This window comes from Mercenaria mercenaria, chromosome 1 (genome assembly GCF_021730395.1).
Source record: "Mercenaria mercenaria strain notata chromosome 1, MADL_Memer_1, whole genome shotgun sequence".
NCBI classification, from domain to species: Eukaryota; Metazoa; Mollusca; class Bivalvia; order Venerida; family Veneridae; genus Mercenaria; species Mercenaria mercenaria.
This window is the reverse complement of record NC_069361.1, coordinates 41,027,646-41,049,373: the sequence shown is the minus strand read 5'-3', so window position 1 is coordinate 41,049,373 and position 21,728 is coordinate 41,027,646. Positions and strand designations below refer to the sequence as shown.

Below are 21,728 nucleotides of genomic sequence, written 5' to 3'. Positions count from 1 at the left end.
ACCCTTTCCCAACTGAAAAATGCAATCTTTTTTCCCAATTATCATCCAAAAATTCCCCAAATGACCAAATTAAGTTTGCATTTTGATGATTGCAGAAGGAAAACTTAGTTACATTGGCATTCACCATGATTTAACCATTTAAATAATTTGTTTTATGCTATTTACATGGAATTAAAGGAAGAAGCATTCTAAATGATGTTATTAATTAACTATAAAAATTCCCAATCTAAGTAAAAAACCCCGCTATTTTTCCCAATTTATCCGGTACCGGACCTTTTCCAAAAAGGACAAAAAAAAAATCACTGCATGTGATCAAGGACCACACTGTTCACTAATATGCGAGATATTTATTTTATGCATTTCAAGAACAATTTCTACAGAGACGTTAGGTTTTTATCAGAAATATTTGTTCTCATTATTGATTATTTGATTGTTTATTCATTTTTTTTCAATTACCCGTTTTAAAAATATAATTCAAAATTGACCGACAGGGTTGTCATTAATAATCAAGTACATGTAATCCTGTAATTAATACAGCTACAAGAATAAAATGTGAAATTTCCTCTTTTTGAGATGCATAATAACACCATTTTGTGAGAAAAAATATGTGATTGTTACATTAGTCTTTTACATTTACAAGTATAGTTCAGTACATTTTAATTATAATATAGTATAACTGTAATTTACCAGACTCTGAGTGTGGAATGTGGCTCTCAGCTTAATTACATCTAGATACATCATTACTAGAAACCAGGCCCAAAAAGGTACCAAATTTTATTTTCAGTACACTTACAACATTTCCATAGGTCTTTCTTATCTACATTTGCAATCTTAGACAAATAATAGCGCATTTTGTATATTTGAAATTTGAGTGTTGAGTGAAAGTATTTGTTATAATGCCGGGCCACTTTTTTTCAAGTTTCATACCAACACATTACATGGTTTCCACTTTGAGTGTATAATGTATTGAAATCATTCTATGTATCATATTGTGAGAATTTTATACTGCAAATTTATTCTAAAATAAGATTCATAAGAACTCACTTAATTATAAAGATACAAAACGTGTCGTCATAATATTATAAAAGGGAATACCAAGTAATGTTGAATTATTAACATGGACACGGAATCAAATGTCTACCAATCGGCGTGATTCCAGTTCAAAAGTTGAACTGCCCCGTCTCGTCCTCAAAAGTGTATGTCAACTTACGATCTAGTACGAAATTTAATTTAACTTAAGAAGTCGTATATACGGAACATTTTCAGACAATGCACATACCATTTACGATTTGATATTGACCAGCGTATACATATAGTAATCTCATAATTAATTAATATAATTAATCATTGATTACATCATGCTATTTTTATGAAATGCATCCATAATAAATTGAACCATTACTAACTTGGTGCTTGCATTTTGTTTCAGTAATTATATACGTTTGACGAATTGACTGTCACTACATGACCTAAAGAAATGACACCGAGATTGGCATTGCAAAAAAATTAATACTACAGCGGCAAAAAGCATCGTTTTCACAATCTCCTTTTTTATTTTGAAAAAAGAAAATACTGATAACACCTAGCCAAACCATAAAACACATGTAATTAATATGCAAGATAAATATATCTGGCTGACCACTAACTGAGTATCCAATTTGCAGATGACTATTAATTATTGACATGCTGAAGTGCTAATATGTTTCCCTGGGAAATGAACATCCCCCTTTAACAATTAATATATAATTTAACAAAAATCCGTTAAGATATAATTATTTCAATATGCCACCATACTAAAGTTCCTGACTTTTCTTTATGGGTTTTTAAAGACACCATGAAAATTTTATCCACTCTAGTGTGATTGCTGATTCTTTGTCCAAATCAATTGCAAGTCGAAAGATTGCATATAGCCGGAAATTAAATAGACATGCCCATGGAGGCGTTCACCCACATATTTACGCACATGCATTTAAAATATATACAAGTGGACGTCTATATTAAAGCGTGTACGCACAGTCTAGCTGCACTTGAATATACGAGATCCAGCTGGCTTACGGAAGGTCGGTGGTTCTACCAAGGTGCCCGCTCGTGATGAAATAATGCTCTGAGGGGCACCTGGGGTCTTCCTCCAACATTAAAGCTGGAAAGTCGCCATATGACCTATCATGTGTCGGTGCGACGTTAAATCAAAAAAAAAAAAAAAATGAAAATGAAAAACAATGTCTAACTTCACTTAAATATACGCGTGTATTTATACAGTAACAAGAATACGCGTAAATATTTACGCACACGTATGATTTGACGCACGCAGGAGTAATTCTAGGTGCTTGAATATATTCGCGTACACCTATATATTTACCATGGTACGCGTATAATTTTATGCTTGCACGCTTTATTCTGAGTGCTTGTATATTTACAAATATGCGTGCAAATATGGACGTGCACGAGTAAATTAATATATAAGCATGTACCTACATACATGTATTTACATTTGCACATACATTTTTATTGATGTTTGATGTCGTGGGAATGAAATAAAGCCATTAAAACACTAGTGAAATACAGTTTTGACGTTGGCGTCGTTTTAAGTCGGATTCACTTGGTCAATAATAGATATTCTAGCATAAAACTGCTGTTCTTGTCAGTTTTTTGGGGACGTTTTAACAAGAGAAAAAACATGTGTTAACAGAGAGATTCTCGCGCTCAGGTGATATTATAACACCTTTGCATGTACTATATGCCTTCCGTTGCAAATTGTTAACGTATTACGGCCCCAAAACGGTATCGTCAACGTGAAAAAACAACGCAGATATTCCTGCCAGAAATTATACAGACATAACCATGTTCGCGTGCACTCACATATTAACGCACGGGTGGACAGATTGACGTATTATTTTTAAGCGTGCACCCACATTCTAGCTGCACTAGATATACGCGTTTACTTATACATTAATAAGTGTACGCGTAAATATCTACACACGCGTATAATTTAACGCGCGCATGCGAAATTCTATGTGCTTGTATATATATACGCGTGCGCATACATATTTTCCATTATACGCGTTTAATTTTATGCATGCACGCTTTATTCGGAGTGCTTGTATACTTACAAATATGCATGCACATATGAACGTGCACTAGTAAATTAATATACTCAGCGTCACTGAAAAGTTACCACCCTAATGGCCCTTATATTTTAAAAATCGCATTGAACTGTGTTAAATGCATAACACGACGACCTCTCTGACGCAGCTGAGACGTCACTAGTGTAAAGATTTGTCAAATTCGAGTAACTCCGTTTGAGGCACGGGCTGCACGTGCAAAATGACTTTTTCCAGCAATGTCGACATGTACGAATTTTCTATCGCAAATAATTCATCGCACTTGAAAGTTAGTCGACAGACTAAAAGGAATACGTTAAAAAACCTAGAATATCCTTGCTAAGAATGCCACGTTTAAGGCACGATCAACGCCATCAGGCCATTGGCATGGTTGACGCCGAACTTTCATGTCGTGAAATTGGACGTCGTATGTGTTGTTCTCACCTGGCAGTCATGAAATGGGTTAGGAAACATGATCAGACAGGGCATATGAGTAATAGAGCGCGCACAGGCCATGAAAAAGTGACGTCGATATTGTATAAAATAGTAAAGAGGTATATATTAGGTGGTAACTTTTCAGTGACGCTGAGTATATATAAGTATGTACCTACATATTTGCAATTACACATAATTTTTATTGATGTTTTGACGTCGTGTGAATGAAATAAAGCCATAAATAAACCAGTGTAAAACAGTTCTGACGTTAGCGTCGTTTTAATTCGGATTTACTTGGTCTCTCGTAGATATTCTAGCATAAAACTGCTGTTCTTGTCACTTTTCGGGGATGTTTTAAGAAGGAGAGAAAACATGTGTTAACAGAGAGATTAACGTGCTGTTATAAAACATTTTAATATATGCACGTTCCGTGGTAAAGCGCAAAGGTAGTACGGACCATAACGGATAATTCAATGGAAATGACGTCAACGTGAAAAAAGCAACATATATCCCTGCCCATTTCATTGAAATTAAATGACGTTGAGGTAGAGTATATTTATTCATTCTGCATTCGTTTTATGCGCTTTATGCTTAAATAGCTTTAACTCATGTCCATTTCGTGTAATAACATATTTAGAACACCTCGAGATTCTACATACTTTGTAACACGAAAAACATGCGTTATCCCCACAAAGAAAGAAGAAATGTTTATGTTTCAGCATAACAAATCTTGCATGTGATGAAAATTCTTCCCATAGAGCCTTTCATGTTATTATTTTATTCAAATCGTGTAATTAAGGGTGCTATAGTTTACTGAATACATGTTTCATAATTAAAATGACATTTACCAAATTAATGTACTAAACTTGTCGCAGTGGGTTAGACTGAACGCCGAACACCATGTCTTTGTTGCAGGTATGGGTTCGAATATAGGATTCAAAACAATAGAAAATGATACGTACTAATTTAATTATAATTGCTAATACACTAAAAAATCATCTTGGGTTCGAACCTACACGTTATGCGCATTCTGTGTATGTGTGTCAAACACTCTTACTAATAAACTGTGCAGTCTTTGTTAGATTTTCTAAAGTGAATCATCAGCCGAGATGATCCGACTACCAGATCAATCTTAGTATATGAAATCGCCCAAAAGGTCATTTTCGAAGGTGAAAGTGTATTTTACCCCCAATAGAATTTTTTTTTTATTTTATGCTACCTAATGAAATACTGTATTCTATCAGTTAAATATTCATATCTCATCGCTCACACTGTGAAAATATGAAATCTATATTTTCACACTGTGAGAGATATGAGCGCCGACCCTTCATACATTGTGTATGAATTTTAAATCATTTGCTTAAAACATGATGAAAATTATTGTCGCACTTTGTTCTTTATAATATATTTCTCGATTTATTTAAGGGAGCCTAAAAAAGGGATTAAATTTATAACACTTTTGCTTTTAGACACAATGTTTTTAATCAAATCGTAATGGAGAAGATAGTGCGGATGCCGCCTCGACCGAGGACCGATCTCACGAGCACGCGATTTGTAGATCTGCGCTGTCCCTTTTGAACTAAGCAGGCGGGCTACATTTTTTTGCATAACTCTTCTCTAGGGAAAAAAATCCTACAGGAAATATTTCCTATAGGAACGCATTCCCATGGGAAATGTTTCCCTAGGGAACAGTTTCCTACAGGAAAGTATTCCCATGGGAAACTTTTCCCAAGGGAACAATCTCCTATGGGATTCCCAAAGGAATTCATTCCCATGGGAAAACTAAATTATCTTTTTTTTTACAAATAAACTAGCCAGTGCCGTAAAAGTATTTTTATAAAACAGCTATGATGTTTTTCTAATAGTTTATATGAAAAATAAAAAAATAAGGTTTTCCCATGGGAAATTCCGATGGGAAAGATTTCCCAAATGTTTCCCATGGGAAAACACCGTCCCATGGGAAAGCCATTTTCCCATGGGAAATGACCGTTTCCCATAGGAAATCGGCCATTTCCCATGGGAAACAGAATATTATAATAGCAATATTTATTAAAATAATAAGACTAGAATGATGAAAGTTGTTGGCTGGTATATGGTAGATATGGGCTATCATTCAGTACTATTTTAAAGTTCAAAGTCTTTGTAGAAGTACTTGACGTTTTTGCCAATTATTGTCCGTGGCAAATTAAAATTGGCGGCTATTTGTACGTATAAAGCCTTGAAAAGGTTATACTCTAAAATAAGATATGGAGAAAGTAATTTATTTGAAGGGTTTCATAACTGTTACAGTGCCAGGTCTTGAAATGCTTTAATGATTATATAAAACGTTGCTTAATATGCTGATGTGCAATTAGATAATTAATATTTACCATAATTATTTCGGTTGTTGTTTGTTTCTCAACAGGTTTTCCACAGATAGCTGCTACCTCCAAAGACAAATTGGTGTTTTTAAAGAAGAAAGAATTTTTCCCGAAATCTGAAAAGCCAAAAAGTATACATACTGGAAGTATCCACCACACAAAAAAGGTAAACATTTATCTACATGTATTATTTGCTCTCTAAAAATGCACATACTTGTATTATTTGTGTAATACGTTAATATATATTGATAAATTAAACTAATTGTAAGTCGATTAAAAAGATACCAATTTGCTATCTGCATGATATAATTCATTTCAGATGAAAAAGCGAGATGCCTATCAAACACAAAGCGAGATTCATGATGCAAAGAATTACATAGCTGGAAACATGACATGCATCCGACAACAACCAGAGAAAGGTATACATAGAAATGCTTCATCTAAATGCATAAGTGATTTAGGATGGTGCTTGTTTCTAAAAGGAATTTCAAATTGTAACTTCCTGCATCTATAATTTTGTAAGCAACAAAAATATAACTGAATAGTTAGTACCACACAATACTCGTACCCATCATGCCATGGTATGATATAAAAATATGTTAAATCCTATGCTACATTCACTGCCCACTGGGGCTGGTTGAGCATAAGTGCTCGTATTCATGGTACCAATTCAAGAAAGATGTGATCATCATCAATAGAAAATAAAAGAGTTAATCTCATGTGTTTTGTTTCTATTTGATGATTGTAGTTCTAAATGTATAGAGAAGCATTTTACATGTAATTTCATTTATTACATATTCATCTTTTCGACTGAATATATTAGGTCCTACATAAAGTAAAAATAATGAATATAATAAATGTTCATTATTCAATGGCATCCATTTCTGCAGGCTCTCCTGAATTAGGCAAGTGCTTCCATAATTTGATTAGGACGCTTGAGCAAATGTCTGATGCCGATCTTGAGAAAATCGCTAATACCTACTTTCTATCAACGTAAGTATTTTATAATTCCTTCTTCTGTTGTAACAGTTTCAATTTGTTCAACAACAGTTGTGACAGCTTCCGGGACATGTTTTGTCAGTTCATTCATTATGAGGAATAATATAAAGAAAGAAATTTGATAACTTTGTTGACACGAACAGTATCTTACAACATTATATGCGATATTTTCGATAAGGGACATTAAATGGAAAAGATGTTCATCACTTACACAAAATTGTCAATAATGCAAGAAAAAGTGAAAAAATAACAATGTATGATTTATATTATGCGGCAAGAAATAAATATGTACGTTTGTTATCTTATTGTAGCTATATGAAAAACTGCCACTAGACAAATTTTAAATATATATTCAATTTCGTTTTTGATTTTGTCTCCCTCGCTAAAACATAAACGAGACATTTTTTCAGCTCAATACAAAAAAGAGAAAACAGAAATACGATGGCGGACGCGTTCGTGGCGCTCAATGAACAAACTTTGTTAGTGAACAAGGTGCTGAATAATCTACACACAGGCGAGCATTTCCTAATGAGGGTGCTAACATTGCTCACAGCTCTTCACCATGAACCAAATAAAGTGAGTAAAATATCACACAACTTGTTTTTCACATTTGACTCCAAACGATGTTTTTTTTTCTATTGAGTTTAAAAGTAACATCGACACAATCATTGGTAAAGTGGCGACTTTCCAGCTTAAGATGGTGGAGGAACACTCCAGGTGCCCCTTCATGTATAAATTCATCACGGGTGGGCACCTGGTTAGAAAAACCCAGCTAGGTGATTTCCTCATATGAAGAATTCAACACCCCGAACCCACATCGGTGTCAAACTGAATTAATTTAGACCATGTTGTCACGTTTTAAATCGTAATAAATTTACAAAATATATTTTGCATTTTGGCAATTTCAACTTCTAGCAATTTATAGAACTATTGTCGTCCAATTCAGCAAATTGCTTGTTCATTGCTTGTTCAAAGACAAGCGTGCAAAAATGTTCTTGAGATGCACTGTTGGCCAAGATGTTACTTTGATATTCATAAATTACCACAGGAGCTGTTGACTACTGTCGAGAAGTTTTGTTTCAAAGGGCGGAGATCAGAAAGTGTACCTCTTTCAAAAGAAATTAGACACGTTTCCTGTTTAACATTTGGAGGGTTAGTTGGTAATGTAAGAAAGTACGGACAAGCAGAACACGCTGAGAAACTTGTACAATATCTCCATAATGAACTTGGATTACATGGTACCTTGTTTTAAATGACTTTTATTTACAGCTGAAACTCTTATGTATAACTTATTAATAGGGAATCAGAGTAATTTGTGAAAATGAATATTCCGTTTATTACATACTCTTACGATGCTTTACGCGTAAAAAAACAAGGAGCTTGACATCTTATGACGACTCCTTGACGCAGATGTTGTCCGAGATGGCTTTAAATGTACAGGCTACGTGTAATCTTCCTTAACACTTCCCCTCTTTAAAAGAAGTCATCATTCATGATGACGTTTAAGCCATTTTTGGCACAGAAAGTACCATTTTCGGCACGAGATAAAGTCCGTATCCCGGACAATCTTACGAATTGTAGCTGTAACAAATCAATGAGCATAGCATTTTATGACGAATAATCCTTCCTGTGGCGGGATTCGAACCTGGGACGCTCGGGTGCTAGTCCAGTGCTCTAACCACTGAGCCAAAGAGTCGACTCTTTGACGCTGTTGTCAGAGATCGACTTTCAACGTAAAGGCTATGCGTAAACGAACGTAAATTTACTTACAGAGGCAAATAAGACCGATATTTTATGACATTTTACTTATAAAGTGATATAGAATATTGTGCTTAATCGGTTCTTGAAATCAACACGACGTTATTCGTTTTTTGTTTAGTTTTTGAAAAACAGAAATTGATGCCGAACAATTTCTGTGTTCGTTCACGATTAACGTTGAAATACGAATAGATTTGTGAGACTTTATACCTTAAAACTATATAATTGTTTTCCGTATGTAAATCTTATAACAGTTCCGCTGTAACAGACATTTTTCTATTTGTTGTTTTGTACATCCAAATTTTACAGAAGGGTGTTTATTCAAATTTTAATGGAAATAGTGATATATATGTCACTAATTATCATAATAAAACTATGGTGGTATCACGGTTTGTTTGTTTGTTTGTTTTGGGTTTAACGTCGTTTTTCAACAGTATTTCAGTCATGTAACGGCGAGCAGGTAACCTAACCAGTGTTCCTGGATTCTGTACCAGTACAAACCTGTTCTCCGCTAAGTAACTGCCAACTTCCCCACATGCATTATCAGAGGTGGAGGACGAATGATTTCAGACACAACTCGCAACCCCGCGATCCGTAGACCAACGCGCTTTGAATTTCCGGAGTATTATGGGGAAAAAAGCTAAAAACACCCAGTCCTTTTTAAAATTAATAACGTTATGAGCGTTCATATTTTTCTTTATCCCCCAGAAAGGAACATACATATTTCATAAGGTCGAGTTTTGGTACCCTTAAATCTAACAATAAACTAACACAATAGAAAATCTTTCGTGACTTCAGTGAGATAAACAAAATAACTTCAAGCACAAATGTTGATGTGGAATGTAAAGTAAGCAACATCCTACAATGTCCTACCAACTTGAAGATACTAACAAAAATAACGCCTATATAGGAGGGACAAAAGTAATTTCGACAGATCGTTGAAACTAATGACAAAATTTGAAAGATGCGAGATGACTCATGACCTTATTAAAAGTTTGCTTTTATTTCTGCATTCCAGGTAGATTTTCCTAAACTGGCTCTTCTATATTGTAGCTTATAATTCATAAATCAAACAATCAAAAATGGACTGTTGCTTTGCCTATACAAATCTCGTAAGAATTTATAATGCTTCAATCACCCGTCACTAAATAGGACCGTTCACAGCATTGCAATACTTATTGAAAGCGAAATGTAATACGTTGTGTATTACAATAATCCTAAAATATTTCAAAAGTGACTTGTCCTTAAAAATATATTTATTTTACTATTACACACCATTATATTTCAGTGTGATAAAAGGTGGGATTTTATTCATGTTTCGAATGGCATTGGGAATTCAACATAGATACACAGCACATCTTTTGTGATTTTTGATTTTGTTTTAAGAACATTAATTTTTTACATAATATTATATGTTTTAATTTGTATGGTAGGTTAAACATATTTCTGAAGAGTTTGGTCTATCCTCGTGTATAATTAAAGAGTTCGTATGTACGAATTCTCATTATTAAAGAAGTTACATAAATCATTGAAAATATGATGACAACGTACAAATATATTGGTTGATCGAAAGTATTTTTACCATTTATTACTGTAACTACTATATGTTTCCCAATGCATCCAGATCCATGGTTTTTCAAGATGAAGAGATCGACAATGACAGAGATAGAATGTGTAGAATATGATCATAACAAAGTTGTCCTCCTTGATGCAATCGGCAATGCAGGGTTATCTGTATCGTATGAGTACATAGTGTCACATATCAATTCAACGAACTCACAGTGGATTAAACGTACTGGAATCCATGCACTGAGAAATTTTCACGATTTGAAAGTAAGAATGAGAATAAGATTAAGATTATTAGGATATCTTGTCCCTATATTCGTACTCTAAATGTTCTCTAAATTTTTGAAAGAAGTATTTCTCTAGATTTTCATCAGCCTATATATCTACTTTATATTATAGCGAGTCATAAGGAAGAAAAAGTAATATTTGAGAAAAACTTGTCAAGATAAAATTTAAATTATTTGTTTTCTTTATATTTCTGTAATACATCATAGTGTTATTTCAAATGTGATTATTCCATGACTCGGAACATAATATTTTGATTCACAGGATTTCAAATGTATTGCACAGTTTATTTAACGAAGTGCTTGGTAAGTGCGCAGCATCACGTTACGTAGATAGATAATGTGGAACACTAGAGGCGACTTCATTCCTCGACTCTATAGAGTGATAGGCGTTTGATAACTACCACTTCTTTAACGTCTAGGTGTAACTTCGTTGGTATTTTCAGTCCAATGTGATATCCGGTATTATCATATTATTCCAGAATGGTCGGTCTGTACCTAGCTATAAGGTTTTGTTTAATTTACAATTTTAAGAATTATGCCGGTTTCAAACATATGATATTGTACACCACTCTACATTTATTCATTTTTTTCTGTTATTGCTTTGACAAGGGTTAGGTGTTTTGTGATGAAAGTATATAGTCGATGGTACATGTTCAAATGATGATTTTTGGAGACCCTGTGCAATATTTTGATATTCCGCATATGTATGGCTTCAAGCACGCATCTTTTTCCTTTTACTTTGATGAATATTTCTATCTCTTATCTTGTTTGTCAGGTATAACGAACATCTAATTCGGATGACCATTTGTTCGAAAAGCATTTTTCACTTGTTCGATATCTGACTTCATGTCGTTTTCATTTGATACCAGTTTCCTCTTTTGTGAAGTAATTCTCTAGACTTTGAACTGTGTTGTCTAGATGGTGTTTAGACTACGTTTCTTTTCTGTAGAAAATGATTATAGTTGAACCATCATCGGCGGCGTATCCAGAAGTTTCCAGAAATGATATTTGACTTTCTTGATAATTCTTATAGGTGAACTTAATGTATTCATCAGTCCTGTTCAAATTTTCTTACAACTCCCCGGTACTCATGGAGCAGTGACATCTTGTTGTGAAACTAACTGAGCTAGAGTGAGTATGTGTTTCTGGTGGTGTCATCAGCTTCTTTGTGATGATAGAGAAAACTTGGGGTCTGTTTTCGTCGGTAAATATGCTCATTGTAAACAAATTAGGTATTATATTGACAGACTTTCAGCCACAGTTAGAGGTTGTTCACAGAACATAGGCAGACTGTTGATTTTTTTAAAATGCTTTGGAAACCTAACACGGAGTATTCAAAAAGTAAAGATTTGAATGTGTATCACCAACCATACAATTTCATCACACAACAGTTTACCCATGTCAAACACAAAACAGACAAAATCTCTTTTCATCAGAATGAAACAGCATGTGGGTAGGTTCAACTTGAACATTCATGTACACTTTGAAAATACTGGACATCACATTAAAATTAAGAACACAAATATCTTAACATCTGCAAAACAATCACATCAACACTTCTGTAAAAGAGGCGATAGTGATCAAACAACGGTATCAAACACTCATCCGTGATGAATCTCTGGCGTTACCTCCAATGTGTAACATTCTCGTGTTTTTCTTCTTACGTCACCTGATACCACGAAAGAGAACAACCTAAATTGTAATGCGGTGTAAGGTTTCTAAATATACTACGCGTTTTGTAGAATATAACGATCACTACAATTTGTTTTGGTATTTGTACAGACACTACAGGAGCTGGAGAAAGTTGCTTTGTATGATGACGATGATACAGTTCGCTATGAAGCACTCCTCCAGTGCCAGGCTCATCCATTTTCAGCCTTAGATAGGTAAATTAAGGACATTTGTTGTATTAATTTGCTGGATTTTAAAGTACACCGGCAACATTTTAGGCCTAATATCGACTTTTGAGATTTTATGGCTAGTCATCAGTTGCCCATCCGAACATGTATTCTGGCAAGCATTTACCACAAATCGTCCGTGATTATGATGAATAACCTCTATACATGAAATAATTAAATATCAATTTCCGATGTGAGTTTATTTTAGCCACCCACTCACATATGTTACATTGTTCATATATTTCTCATTTAGTACACTTTAAAAATAATTACGCTTATTGTTTCAGTTGTGTTTCAGAAACGAATGCGTCTAAGAATGTTAATTTTCTAATTGATACCTTTATTTTCTCCTAGCACCGGAGATAACACAGGACTTGCTCACGCTGGAATTTCTAGGAGATCAATCCTAGATGCTGCACTGGCATTTAGACTTGAGGCCCCAGGTGTAGACTGGCAGAAACAGCTTGGCTCGAGTGCCATTGGTGCCTCATTTGGCATTATCATGGAAAATCTCCTTGATTTGCACATGTGTATGTTTTAAGCGTATTTTCATTCATGAACTATACTGAAAAATAAACAGCTAACCCATCATTAGTTATTTTGCCAATTTCTTATACATTACTGAACGTACATAACTGATAAAAAACCATTTTTTGAGTCACAAAACATACACTTAATTGTCTAGAACAAGCAAACTAAAGAGCACAGCTATGAGGGAGAAAGTAACGACAAAAACAAAATAATGTCCTTGTCGTGTTCTGTTGAAAACAGTTTTCCAAAATTAATTCGAAATCCTCACTTTTGTATTCTTCTAAAGTGTATTTACTTGTTTTCTAAAACCGCAACGTTTATATGCATTTTTGTGATTTCTAAAAATGACGTATAGCAGTACAATAAATCAAATTGTATTTTTGTGTGATTTGACATCTTCAAATGTTTAATATGTTATTAACAAAATGTTTATCAAAATCGTAAACTTATTTGCAAAAAAAATTCAGTTATATCAGATATTTGCCAAATTGTACATGACGTGCAATAAGTTTTGTTTAGTATCTTATAATATACATTTAGAGTTCTGATAGTTTTCCATACTTTTAAACAAAGTTTCGTTGAATAAATGGTTTTTAGAAATTTAAAGTAAGAGTAGAATCCCTGGAAGAATTCAGCGCAGCAAACAATGCCCGTGTCACACATTAAGATATTGCGTTCGGTCGGAAGGAGGAGTGTGAGATGGCGCCGAACTAGACGTTTCCGGTCTATAATTTTAGTTTAGATTTAAAGCTATTATAGACACATTAGTGCGACTTGAGCCAAAGTCAAAATCGCTGTTTCGGAACACTAATAGAAGAAAAAAGATTCCTCTTAATATTTCTAGATTCTTTGATATATTGAAATGAAACTTTGTGAAAAGGTAGCTTATAGAAATCCTAAGGCAGGGATAGTATGGATCGATGTCACCTTCACTTAATTTCTTTTTCAACCTACACCGAAAGTCTATCTTAGCCAAGTGATCGAAGGCGTTTGTCCATAGGACATTTTCAAATGTAGGTTATTTCGAAGGGTAGTGGACAAATACTGGCTCATATCCCAGTCGAAAGTATTTCGAGTTTTTTAAATAATTGTCTTTGTGGTCAATGGGCTCAGGACCGGGATCACAGCCACTCAAAATCGTGCCTAGTATCTCGTTTTGACTATAAAATATGTGGTTACCAATAATTTTGTATTGGCATATTTTCACCTACCTTGTCATTTAGAAGCTTATATATAGAACTAGCTTTGCATTGTATTTTGTGCCGCTTGGACTAAATATAATAATCTGAGGTGACCCGGTGGTCTAGAGGTAACACACTTAACTGTCAATTCAGAAGACAATTCATAAGGAGAGAGTAAATTTTGTTTTGAGACCACACATGAATTTACCATTTTAGTTTGGTTTGTCATATTATCACCAAGTATTGTGTATGGCACAATTGTATAAATACTAGTACATGACTCAAGATTTCAATTTGGTCGGCTAAGGATTTCCGCTCAATAACTCAAGTCAGGAAGGTAATATTGCAATAAACGTTATTGTGCATGTAGTTTTTGTGTACACTAGGACTATGTATACGGTAGTGTTTACTAGAAATAGACAAAACAGTTGTGGGCGAAATATTTACAGTTTAGACTGACTTATTCCGGCCAAACGCATTGATAGGAAACACACCTTGGAACCTAGCGTGTGCATATTTTGTTTGGGTAGATTATTATTATTTTTGATTGCATGCATTGATTGAAAAATCCTATTTATTTTAGAATTGCAAAGAGAATTACTGAAATATTTACTCATAATTATTTTGACACTATTCATATAACGTGTAGTAAGGCTGGTTCAAATACATACGTTTAATTCAGCAGCATATTGATATATTTTTATGGATAATTCAACTTGTTGTTATGAATTATTTCAGCTTTGATAAAAGGACATGTAGATGTGAGAGTGCATGATGAAGCGTATGTAAAGGTTCACTTGGGATTTATAGGCATCAACATGGACTTTTTCATGGCAAGGATTTGTTTCAAAGGTGGTGCAAAGTACGCCCTCAATATATTAAAGGTAAAGCTTAATTCCGTCTTAGTGATACAAAGTCGATGTTAGTTTGTTTGTATACGTCATAAAATTAAGTCTAAATGTATGTTTCATTATATTTTATGGGATATATATTTCTTATTTTTTGTTAATACTTTGTATAGTATGAACAAGTTACAATAATAGTATTAATCCACGTTTTATAGTAAAACAATATAAAACAAAATTTTAAATGTAAATGTTTTAACGTATTAAAAGACTAAAAGATATTTTATCTCGATACGATGATATAGTGTTTTGAATTGTTTTAGGAACTGGATCCAAAGCTGGGATTTGACCTAATAAAACAGTTCACAAATATTGTGAACAAAGTTGTAGGTGCTGTCAAGAGAGGGGTAGAAGCATTAAAGAGTGTTATTTCTACCGACTTCTCCCTGAAGGATATTGTTGAAGATTTTGTTAAATCCGTGACGGAAATTCCAGAGAAGGCAAGTATTTTAAACTTAGACTTGCATCGCTCTATGGCCGAAAAAATATAATTATTAGCAGACACGACATACAGCAAACAATTGAATGTGCTAAACACGGAGTACAGCGGATTTAAAGCCCTCAACGAGCATTCCAATTATACAACATTAATAAGAATGTTTTAAAAGTTTTCAGAATAACTTCGGGAATTGCCTTAAATTGTCTAGAACAAATGCGATTATGTGTAGATTTATGTATCCAGAAAAACAGATATCTTGATATTTAGAATATAACTAGAGGCAGATTATTACTCTAGGATATGCATCTTCCAAAGCGCTTATTACACCGTCGGAGGCTAAATGATGGAGGTAGAAGTGGCTCTGGAAACTGAGGATAGGCTGTTGGTAGAAGTAAATAAGATAAAATGTTGTCTGGTAAATAAGGCTTTTCAATGTTTATAGGTGTCTTATATGACAAACATGCCCTGCTCTTTCAGTAGACGTGACAGAATGATAAACAAATTTAATACTTAAATATCAATTTTACTTTTATTTCAACATCATTACAGGTAACACACCTGGCTAGCAATATATACAGAGCAATGAAGAAGCTTGCAACTTTCAAATTAGACAGTTTGCCGCCATTTATAAACCCTGTAATGAAGTTCATCAGTGCAGTTGTTAGTCTATACGAAAAGGTCAAAGAAGATATTATGACATTTTTCAATGTATGTATACAATATTTGTTACTACCACTGTATAATTTAACATTATAGATCAAATGATATCTTGGTGTCCTATGTCTCTATAAACATTATGCATTTGGTGGCAGTACTTATGAAGACCATTTTAACTGCTGAAAGGATGAATCATTATCAGTAAGCTTTCTTAATATGATCTAGCTACGGCGTTCCGTTAGGTCCATCGTGGTTGCGCGCTGTCGTTCTAAGGGCGAACTCGCGAAAACACGATGTGACAAAGCAAAAACACGATGCAATAAAGCAGCAAGACGATGCGAAAAATATCTCGTTTTCGCGCTATTTATATCGTGTTTTCGCGTTTTCGCCCTCAATGTCCCATCGTGTTTTCGTGTTTTCGCCTTTTTACCTCTGTGTATTTCGGTTTCGTGCATTTTAATCACGTGACCCCATATCCTGGAATTAGGTCCAGTCAAATACAGGAGGAGAACATCTGATATTTGACCTTAATCAGGTGATATTCCTAGACAGAAGACAAACAGGATCCGGTTTGCAGATTTAATGAACTAAAATTTCCTAATTTCCCAATTAAAATCTATCATTGCTCTGCAAAATCCATACATGTGCGTCAGTGTTTTAACGTATGCATATACTGTTTTATATGTTTCAAATACTTCACCATTTAAACGTCTTTACACATTATATAAACCGCAAAATTTAAGCAAAATATCTCAAGATCTCTTGAAGAGAACACGACACAACCAGCTGAAAAATCCTCCCTGATATGCGAGTCTAATTCGTCTTCCATGTTTTCGCGCTATTAATATCGTGTTTTCGCGTTTTCGCCCTCGATGTTCAATCGTATTTTCTTGTTTTCGCCTTCGCGGAGAGTAGGGCGAAAACGCGAAAACATAATATTAATAGCGCGAAAACGCGATATCTTTCGCATCGTGTTTTCGCGATCTTGTATCGTGTTTTCGCGTTTTCGCCATCTCAACTGCGAAGGCGAAAACGCGAAAACACGATGTCTTAATATAAATGTTAGAACTTTACATGCATCCTAAAGGTGTGATCTGATATGCAGAGTGATTGCCGATTTATCGTTGGTAGGAAGAATTATGGCTCTATTGTTTTCAACCTATCGTGTATGTCTCCTTGTATGCTTGAGTATGATAATCGGAATCACGTATTGTCGAACCTTAGTTAAAAGGTACATACCTTCTTTTGATAAATATCATTTTGCACATTGTATCACTCAACCCTTGATATGTGCCAACATTAAATCGCCCCTTTTGAATGTACGCACGTGTTGAATGTACAATATACTGATTAAAGGTTAGGGTAAGGTTTAACATTAGTTTGATTGTGTACATTCAATGCGTGCGTACATTCAGTGCGGGAGGTTTAATGCCGACCCCTTGATAAGCGAATAATCCAAGGTATGGGATCACGTGATTATGTAATGACTGAATTTGGATACCATACATGGATACAGATGTACTGATACTGAAATACACTAAGCTAAAAACTGGTATTTTATAGGTCGCCTGAGTGTGTGCATCATTGAATACCAGACAATTACGAACGATATTAAAATCATGGCCCCAGTGTCAAATTGGCCGAACCCCAGGAGTCACTTAGTGCTACATAGGCTTATATTAGAAAAACTTGTCTTCGTATATTTTAAATGCGGTAAGCTGTATTTACTCAGGTGAGCGCAGGACCAGATGGTCCGCTTATTTATTCATTGCTTGGCGTTTATTCTTTCAGATAAACCGAAGTCTGGAACTGTTTTATGTTATTTCTTTAGGTATATCGCTTTTTAGCTTAAACGTCCTACTTAGTCAAAACAAACTCAAATAATGTAGTAGCGATGACTAAAATGTTCATTTTTGAAGTGTTTGAACAAAGTAGAAAGTTTTAGCCAAAAAGAGATTTATCGTCAGAAACAGCATAAAATAGCTGAAGACTGGGATATGTCTGAAAAAAAAAACAAAAAAAAAAAAAAAACAAGCAACAAAAATATGATGTTTACCTCTGTGTATTTCGGTATCTGTATCTATGCATTTTAATCACGTGATCCCATATCCTGGAATTAAGTCCAGTCAAATACAGGAGGAGAACATCTGATATTTGACCTTAATCAGGTGATATTCCTAGACAGAAGACAAACAGGATCCGGTTTGCAGATTTAATGAACTGAAATTTCCTAATTTTCCAATTAAAATCTATCATTGCTCTGCTAAATCCATACATGTGCGTCAGTGTTTTAACGTATGCATATACTGTTTTAAATGTTTCAAATACTTCACCATTTAAACGTCTTTACACATTATATAAACCGCAAAAGTTAAGCAAAATATCTCAAGATCTCTTAAAGAGAACACGACAAAACCAGCTGAAAAATCCTCCCTGATATGCGAGTCTAATTCGTCTTCCATGTTTACGCATATCCAACGATCTTTGATCGTGTTTTCGTGTTTTTGCCTTCGCGGTCAGCAGGGCGAAAACGCGATATAAGATCGCGAAAACACGATGCGAAAAATATCGCGTTTCCGCGCTATTAATATCGTGTTTTCGGCCTACTGACCGCGAAGACGAAAACAGGATGGGATATAGAGGTCGAAAACGAGAAAACACGATATTAATAGCGCGAAAACACGATATTTTTAGAATCGTGTTTTCGCTTTATCGCTTCGTGTTTTCGCTTTATCACATCGTGTTTTCGCGTCAATGCATCGTGTTTTCGCGGTTTCGCCCTAAGAACGACAGCGCGAAACCACGATGGCTATAACGGAACACCGTATCAAGCACACAGAAAAGCGTCTTTCAAAGGCATATGCAGTTAACTCCTACATTTTTATTTTTGTTGGAAACCTGACAAAATGAAAATCAACACAATTTACAAAAATAGGAAATTCTTTGTTTTGATGTATTTGGTATAAATTTGTATACAGATGAAAACGCTTATATATCAAACGATCACTTTTCAAAACTGGCATGCACATGCTGTTAACATACGAAAATAAATAAATTTACTCATGGATTACAATCAGTTTCAAAAAATGATTTTATTTCCGTCTGCCAGGCTTTATTATAAGTTATCCGGATAAATGACGTTACGCTTCTACTTCCGGTTTATCAAACGTGTAGAACTACTCTAAGTTCTACATTACTATTTAACGAACGATACATTGCACGGGGGTCTCCATGGCCGAGTGGTTAAGGTCACAAACTTTGAATCACTTGACTCTCACCGGTGTTGGTTCGAGCCTCTCTCGGTGCGTTGAATTCTATATGTGAGGAAGCCATCCAGCTGGCTTACAGAAGGTCGGCGGTTCTACCCAGGTGACCGCCCATGATTGAAAAATGCAGGGGGTCTTCCTCCATCATCATAGCTGGAAAGTCGCCATATGACCTATAATTGTGTCGGTGCGACAAACCCAAAGAAAACATTGTGTTTATGATGTATGGTGTATTAAATGTTTACATATTGTTTCCATTCAGTCAATAGTTCAGGCCGTTAAAGTGGTGATCCCAAAGGCAGCAGAGGACGTGTTTAATGCGGTACAAGATATAATTGGGGGATTCATGAATATTTTCAAAGATCCCAAAACATCTTTGTTCAAGATAGGAGCAGGGGTGATAAGGTAACCCAAATATAATCAATGGTTAAGCACTCCCAAAATTACTTGTCTACGTAATAGCTATCTTTTTTTTCTTTCAGATATTGTTTCCAGTTTGGGCGTTCAGTCTATACATAATGCCCTTTTATATACACTGCTCAGGCTAGAATTTTTCTTTGTAAATAAACATAAAATATGTCAATATTATCCGTACATCTGTATTAGTTTTTCTGAATAACAGAAGGTCAGTTTAACTATTTTGCGTATATTCCTTGTTTATATATTGAAAGAGCAACGTATCATATCTCGATCTTTAATCTTACTTTAGTAAGTGATGTCGTGCATTATTTCACTTCAATAATATTTTATTATAATTGCAGTATATATACAAATGTTAACATTCTGAAAGACACAAAGGATGATATAATGAATCATACATTCATTACTGAAGGTAAATAATACACGCATATTTACTATAAGGTTACTTTTAGTGATTCACGAAGCTTTTTGATATTTTATTCACTTAAATATTCAAAGATTTGTATAATCTTTTATTTTATTTGGAAAGTGCACAATCCTGTATATCTTCGGAGAGCTCATTCACACCTCTAAATAGACCAACTGAAACCGATCATAGTGCTTATCACTTCATGCATGTATAGATGAAAAGTGTTTAAATGTCAAACCAATCATCAGAAATTGAACAAGCATACAGCTAGTTTTAATGCTCTGACATGTTTAGTGCATATTAAAAGGTAGTACTCCTTGCTGGAATTTTTATTTCTACTTTTGAATTAATATCTTATGCCCTAATATTTACAATGACGGATGATTATATCCCTTTACCATACCAAACAGGTCATCGAATTGAAACAGATCTTATTTTTCAAACGTTTGTGTTACGGTCCTTTAGGTGTAAGCATTGTTCAAAAACTGATGAATGGTAAAACAGTTGTCCTTTAAGTGACATATAACTTTGTCAGTCTTGAGTTGTATAGTAAGCTGTGCTTTATTCTAAAATTTCATAAAGCATTATATATCATCATAATGCATTAATTATATGCATTTCTAAATCATATTGAGAATATTTGCAACTCTTTTAGTGGAGAAAAAAGTCAAGGTATAATATTGTCTACAGTTAAATCCTGTGAGCATGAACATTGTGTGCGGTGATATCATATGTTTTAAAGGTATTAGCCCGTACTGGAGTGATCTGACAGATGATATGGAGACACTTCTAGACTTGTATCGTGACGCCGTAGATGCAATTAAGGAAAAGGGAGAAGACTGGCTTCTTGAAACAGTTGAGCAGGACCTAGCTGAAAAGGCTACGAAGGGAAAAACGTCTCTTGTAATAAACACTTATTATAAATCATGTTTTTGTACGAAGAAATGAATGTATATGATATATTTTTGAGATCTCTTTCACCAATGTAACTTATATACTGATTTTTAATGTTCTTTTAACATATATAATTAAACTTGGCATAATAAGGCAGTTTTCATGCTATATGAATCATGACCATTTAGCTCATGCTGTTAATATTGTCATACAAAATTGATAGCGTGCAATTTAAAACAAATACTATTGTTATATGCTGAAATTGATATTAACTACCAAAAAGCATATTGCATTTAAAACTGCCCGACTTTTCTGATATATATAAAGATAAATATGAATTATGGTCGTTGTGGACTTTTATTCTTGCCAACGAATAAGCGAACGTTAAAATCTTCAAATATTACAACAAGATCATTACCAACCCACTAGTGATGATACATGTACAAAGCATGCTTGGATCAAAAGTACCATGTGTGGCATTACCTTGCCCACGTTCTAATTACGTCAACGTTGTCAACGTTTGCATCATGAAAAGTAAAAAATCAAATTAATCTTTTATGATAGGAAATTTTGATCAATTTATTTATCTTTTAACTCTGTCACGACTAATGCGGACATTTAT

General features: G+C 34.4%; 1 protein-coding gene across 1 annotated transcript in view; it reads left to right on the top strand.

The window, feature by feature from the left end:
- The window catches only part of LOC123523235 (uncharacterized), a 183,594-nt gene that overhangs the window by 22,395 nt on the left and 139,471 nt on the right, over nt 1-21,728 (top strand). The window contains exons 9-22 of the mRNA XM_053542021.1: nt 5,941-6,062; nt 6,216-6,315; nt 6,787-6,889; nt 7,306-7,471; nt 7,944-8,133; nt 10,278-10,486; nt 12,289-12,392; nt 12,759-12,934; nt 14,855-15,000; nt 15,285-15,461; nt 16,010-16,168; nt 19,646-19,788; nt 20,145-20,215; nt 20,955-21,115. Of these exons, the coding sequence (XP_053397996.1) occupies nt 5,941-6,062; nt 6,216-6,315; nt 6,787-6,889; nt 7,306-7,471; nt 7,944-8,133; nt 10,278-10,486; nt 12,289-12,392; nt 12,759-12,934; nt 14,855-15,000; nt 15,285-15,461; nt 16,010-16,168; nt 19,646-19,788; nt 20,145-20,215; nt 20,955-21,115 (2,027 nt within the window). The remainder of the gene's footprint in view (nt 1-5,940; nt 6,063-6,215; nt 6,316-6,786; nt 6,890-7,305; nt 7,472-7,943; nt 8,134-10,277; nt 10,487-12,288; nt 12,393-12,758; nt 12,935-14,854; nt 15,001-15,284; nt 15,462-16,009; nt 16,169-19,645; nt 19,789-20,144; nt 20,216-20,954; nt 21,116-21,728) is intronic.